Source organism: Capricornis sumatraensis, chromosome 22 (genome assembly GCF_032405125.1).
Source record: "Capricornis sumatraensis isolate serow.1 chromosome 22, serow.2, whole genome shotgun sequence".
Lineage (NCBI taxonomy): Eukaryota > Metazoa > Chordata > Mammalia > Artiodactyla > Bovidae > Capricornis > Capricornis sumatraensis.
The window spans coordinates 35,995,652-36,001,651 of NC_091090.1; the positions used below are offsets into that span (position 1 = coordinate 35,995,652).

At 48.2% G+C, this 6,000-nt stretch overlaps 1 protein-coding gene across 2 annotated transcripts in view; it reads right to left on the reverse strand.

Moving 5' to 3' along the window:
- The window catches only part of CARMIL1 (capping protein regulator and myosin 1 linker 1), a 309,643-nt gene extending 304,228 nt beyond the window's left edge, over window positions 1-5,415 (reverse strand). For both annotated transcript variants that reach the window (XM_068960927.1, XM_068960928.1), the window contains exons 1-2: window positions 5,376-5,415; window positions 1,030-1,127 (exon numbers count right to left, since the gene is read on the reverse strand). In XM_068960927.1, coding sequence (XP_068817028.1) covers window positions 1,030-1,127; window positions 5,376-5,415 — 138 coding nt within the window. The remainder of the gene's footprint in view (window positions 1-1,029; window positions 1,128-5,375) is intronic.
- Window positions 5,416-6,000: the final 585 nt, after the last annotated feature.

Genomic DNA, 6,000 nt, shown 5'->3' on the forward strand with positions numbered 1-6,000 from the left:
GGGGGAAGGGGGTAAAACTGGTAGGAGATAAAACAATATTCTTGAAATACTGAAAACTGTTGAAGGTGGATGAAAAGGATACAAAGTTCAATATACTATTATCTACTTTTGCATATGTTTGACAATTTCTAATGATAAAAAGATAAATAAGAGTAAACAGACTATTCTAACAAAAACACAAGCAAGGTGTATTTACCTAAGCTTAAGGTTTGCCACAATTTCAACACAGAAACCATTAAAACATCACAGAAGACTTTTCACCTCCCTAAAGGTACAACTCAGGAGCTGACAACTCCCTAACAATCCTGTGTTCAACGGGCTGATCCCTCAAGTCCCCAAGCAACTCCTCTCCCAGGTTGGAGGGAGCCCCCCAAGTTCCATCAGCACCAGCAGACATACTAAATACCTAAGACACTGGACTGGTGGTACTCACATATTGGCTGAGGGTTCATCTTAGCTACATTTCATCCAATGGAAGTGCCATGGGCCTTAGCAGTTGCAAATCTGCTCAACTACCGTTTATCAGAGCCCTCAAGGACTCAAAGAAAGCAGTGAAGCCAGGGCAAAGATCAAGCTGGCACTCTGCTCCCCAAACCAATGGATGCAGATATTGGATGGATACGGATATAACATTTGAGAAAATTTAATAGTTAAACTGACATGAGATGAATTTTTCTTTAACTCCTTCAAAGTCCTCACAAACAGGATCAGATACTCAGCCACCACAAAGGTAAAAAGCAAGCTCCCTTTAACATCCAACTTTCAACAAACAACCTGAAAATGGTCTCTAGGAGACGACCGAGAGGAGGGTGACTTACAACTTTAAGAAAGACAATATATTTTAAAACTTCAGTCCCTAAAATTTAACTTTCAGTGGGCAAATATTCCAGCTCACCTAGGAGAAAATGGGCATCAGAATGTTTGAACAAAATATAAAACACAGAACAAGCACTGCATGAAAATCAGGCAATCAAAACAATAGAAGGAAAAGCATTTTCACTTCCAGACTTTAAAAAAGTTAATACTTACCAACACTCTGTTTTCAACTTTGTCTCCCTTCACTTCCAGCTTTACTTTCTTCTTCAATGCAATCTTTATCTTTCTACCAAGAACATCCTTTATGCTTTCTGAAAGAAAGGAATAGCTTCATTAGATTCTTTTATTAATAAGAGAAAAGCATTGGCGAGGATAGAGCATTTGAAGGAGTATTTTCAGTTGTTTTTATTTTTCTTTCTTTTTTGCTTATTTTCACAAGCTTGATACTAATCAATCACCAAGTATTTAATGAACGCTTACTTTGTGCCTTGGACTGTGTGCTCAGATGCTGAGGCAAATATAAAAGCATATGAAAAAATAAAAATAAAAAGCATATGATACGATACCAGTCCATGCAAGCAAGCCACGACATAACCTTGCTGGGCAAAGAGGATACTCACACACCAGGGAGAAAAAGAAGAGCAATGGCAAGTAGTAGCATAGAGCACTATACTGTGAGTAGACCGCAAGCACAAGAATTCATTGACTCTTTTGCCTGGTTATCCGCAGCCCCCAGCTTGAAAAGCTGAATGCTAGCAGGACCTTCCATGAGCACCCCCAAACTGAACACGTCCCAAATCCATGTCAGTTTGATTTGATTTTCCCTGCTCCTCTTCTGGCCCTTCATGAAGCTAGAAATCTTCATCTCCAACTTCGTTCTCTCAGGGGCTTCCCAGGTGGTGCAGTGGTAAAGAATCTGCCTGCCAATGCAGGAGACACAAGCGACATGGGTTCAATTCCTAGGTCAGGAATATCACGACTGAGCATGCACACCGTTCTCTCAGGGAGCCAGTCACCTATTCTCCCAGGACCACCTCCCAAACAGTTCCTGAGCACGGCTCTGCACTCTGTATTCAGCATCTCTCACCGAGACTAGCCCAACACCTCTAACCGATCAGCCCCCAGAACCAAAGTGGCCCTTCCAAAGCCACAGATCTAATCTTGTCCCTTGTGCTGTGTGACTATGACTCACAGTCATTTTTGGGTGAATCCAAACCTTCCAGCATGCCACGAAAGGCCCTTCACGTTTTTCCAGCTTAACTTCTCAGCACACACTTTCCCTTTTCTCCTCCTGGTTAGATTCTGCAAAGCACAGCAAATTTCTTTATAACCCCATCACTGAGCTGTCTATTATAATGATTTTTATTTATTCATACATTCAACAAACATACCTAGTGTGTCAACTACTCTGCTAAGTGCTGGACTAGAGATGACCCCTGCCTTCCACAGGTGCTTACAATCTAGTGGAGGGCAGGGATCGATGTCACTAGACAAACGTGCGCCCACTACCACGAGATCGTGGACAAGACGACACACAACGGTTTCGGGAGTAGGGGACCCCTGACCTGAATCTTGAAGAAGTAGGAAACAGACCACTGGTTTCCAAAGCAGTGTCCAATACAGCCCACTGGGGTGCAGGAAGAAAACAGTAGCATTTTTACTTCTACTTGCACTGCGTTTCACTGTTATGTTCTAGATTACACACACTCAGTGAAATATGCATGCAACTTAACAAGTGTATTCATGTATTTATTAAGGGATGGTCAAAATATTCTTATTAGAAACCCACCACAATGAGTTTAAGAGCCACTCAGATAAGAAGCGTGAAGGAGGGGAGGACGGGACATTGTCAGCAGAGAGAAGAGCATGAGAAGACGAGAAAGTACAGTTTGTCCAGGGAACAGCAATGAGGTGGAATGTAGGAAGGGGAGGGAACAAGCGGAGGACCTCACTGCCTGGGGAGCTCCCTAGGCAGCTCCTATCTTATCAGCACTCAAAACGGGTACAGGCTACCCGTCTCTCCCCTACAAAAGAACTGTGGGAAATGAGCATGTGAAATTGACTTAAAATATACGCAAAGAAAAAGACAGGAAAAGTTATATAGCCATAGGTCAAAAATAGCTATCTTGGAGTGGTAACATGAGTGACATATATTCTCATTCTTCTCTGAATCTTTTAAATAAAAAGCCTGTATTACTTTAATAATCAGAAAGATACACATTTTTTTAATGTTTTGGGGAATTAGCTTAAGGAAATATATTGAGTTTTTCACAGGGTTGCCATTTTGAATTGATGAGAAGAGAACCCCCACTGAAATAAGAGACCAAAGCAGACACAGGAATTTCCCCTCACCCAGGCTAATTAGGCCACTTAAAAGCCCAGAAGAATACTGGGCCTATCACAAAAACCTGTGTCCCTTGTTTGAGAGACATGTAAGATGGGCAGAGCTCAATAAACACAAAACCTCCATTTCTAGATAGAGGTTAATTTCAACTTTTGAAATATACAAAGAATTCATTTTGTTGACCATCAATAGAAAACCGTCCTATCCTTCATCACCCTTTATATCTTACGTCTAATTACCTAAACCTAAAGTTTAACTGCAGCTTGCCTGGTGACTCAGAGGTAAAGAATCCACCTGTAATGTAAGAGACTGGAGCTCAATATCTGGGCCCAGAAGATCCCCTGGAGAAGGAAATGGCAACCGACTACAGTCTTCTTGCCTAGAAGATCCCACCAACAGAGGAGCCTAGCAGGCTACAGTCCATGGGGCTGCAAAGAGTCAGACACGACTGAGCGACTAAACAGCAATAACAAAGTTTAATTACCTAAACTTTTCATCACCAGGCTCAAGGATACCCAACTTTTAAAAAAAAGTATCTGCCACCTGCTTTAGTTAGTTAGTTAAGTCGCTTGGTCAGTCGTGGCGACCCCGTGGACTATAGCCCACCAGGCTCCTCCGTCCATGGGATTCTCCAGGCAAGAATATTGGAGTGGGTTACCATTTCCTTCTCCAGGGTATCTTCCCGACCCATGGATCAAACCCAGGTCTCCCGCATTGCAGGCAGATGCTTTAACCTCTGAGCCACCAGGGAAGCATCCTTATCCCCTGGCCAGTGATGCAAACCCTCCCCTAAATTCTCTTTCCCAGGACCTCTGGAGGCATCTTCAGAGGTGCTGGGCATGTGTTTCCTCTTCTGGGTAGGGTTTTGGTAAGATCTCCTGCTCCCAGAACTGGATGCTCATTCCCAGTGGACTTTACAGGATTGAGGAAGGGGAGGGGAAGAGGCCTTTATATCCTAAATATAGTCAAGACTTTGGCTTTTTTTTAATTCAACAAAACCAGAAGCTTCCATCTTCACCTAGCAACAGCTTCTTTACATCAACTTTCACCTGCTTGAGTTAACAGTCACTAATGGAAGAACACACACAAACTCCTCCAAAGTAATACCTCTAAGGGGTGAAAGAGAGGGGCAGATTCCTCAAATGCAGATGCATGGGTGGTTAGAACTCTTGTCAGCAGTCATTAACCATCATCTTTTTGAGTTTAGGCTGTGTAGGATGATACAGCAAGGAAACAGGTCACTGGGGCTCAAAACACACGCACCCAACACATACCTTGTTACAATACAACATGCTGCACACACACAAACACACACGCAGGCACACACGAGCTTTACCGCTGGGTTTTCAGAACACTCTTACCCCCAAACCTCATTTTAAGCTCTGCCATGTTAACCCTCTCTCTACATAATTAAGTTAATCCGCAGGACAAAATATTCATACACACACACCCCCCACCAAAACCCTCAAGGGACTCAAACAATGGGTCACCTTGCACAGGGTACCACATACAGGTTCCCTAAGAGATCCGGGATGGGGAGAATTGGCAGGTTAATCATTACTGAAGTAAGGCTTTTATCATTAACCCTCAGTTTCCTGGCCCGAGTTTGCGTCAGTCCTGTAACCCTTTCGCTCCCACTTCGCGATGCGAAACCACGCCTTACCAGGCTCAGTCATTACATCCGACCAGTGCCCCCTCCCCCAAGCCCTACGTCACAAGGGCACCTCTGGCCGAGAGTTTTCTGGGGACCTGGGGGTGGGATGTGGAGCTCCTGGCACGTGCCGGAGGCAACCTACTGTGCGCTCGCCAGCCGTTCGTGTCCTGGGCTTTCCGGGACTTCCCGAGTTGGGGTCGCGGGACCGGCCACTGTAGTGGATTCTCCTCGCTTGCAGGAACCCCCAAACCCAGGCAGCCCGCCCCCTTCTTCCGCCAACCTGGACCCCCGGTCACCGCGGGAGGAGGCGCTGGGGGCCACCAGCATAGCCGCGGCGGGCGCTCCCGGGTCTCCGGATTCCTCCCCAAGCCGGCCCTCTCGGGACTCAGCTTTTCTAGCGGTGGGACAGGAGCAAACTTGCCGGTGCCCCCCAGCGACCCTGCCCGACACCCCTCCGACCCCAGGGGCGCGGGGACGTGCGGCAGGAGAGAGGTCGGATGGGAGGAGGAGGCGAGGGGGCCGCAGAGGCAGAAAGAAAATCAACCACCGCGCGACTCTTACCTATCAACTCCCCGGGCACCTCGGAGCTCTCCTCGGCCATGGCCCTCTAGGTGCGGGGAATGTTGCAGGTCCAACTCTGATTTACGGCCCCCACCCTCCCCCGACTCTCTCAGTTTCCTAGAGGCAGATGCAGCTCGCAAACGGGAGAAGGTGTGAAAGGGGGGGACGCAGATAGAATTTGGCCGTGTCCCCCGCCCCACCAAAAAAGAAAAAAAGAGTTGCAAATCCGAGATGGGTTTGCGGCTGCTGCTACATGACGCCTCCTTGCAGTTCCCGGCGGCGGAACGGAGACCCGGCGGGCTTGGGAGCGGGGTGCGCGGGCGGCTGCGGGGCTGGCTCCGGCTCGCGGCTCCCGGCTCCGGCCGCTGGCAGTTCCCGCCCGCTCCCGGCGCCGCACCTACGGCCCTAGGTGAAGGCGGAAGGCGTGGGGAGAGGCGGGGAGAGCGGCGCGGGGCGGGGGGCCAGGGTGTCCTCGCGCTCCAGCCGGGCTCCAGTGGGGCGGGGGCAGCTCCGGCGCGGCTCCTCCTCCCTCCTTTGCCTCCTCCTCCTTCTCCTCCTCCAGCGTTTCCTCCTCACCTCGCGAGACCCGGCCTCCGCGCACGTCCCAGGCCGGCCTCCCAAGCCC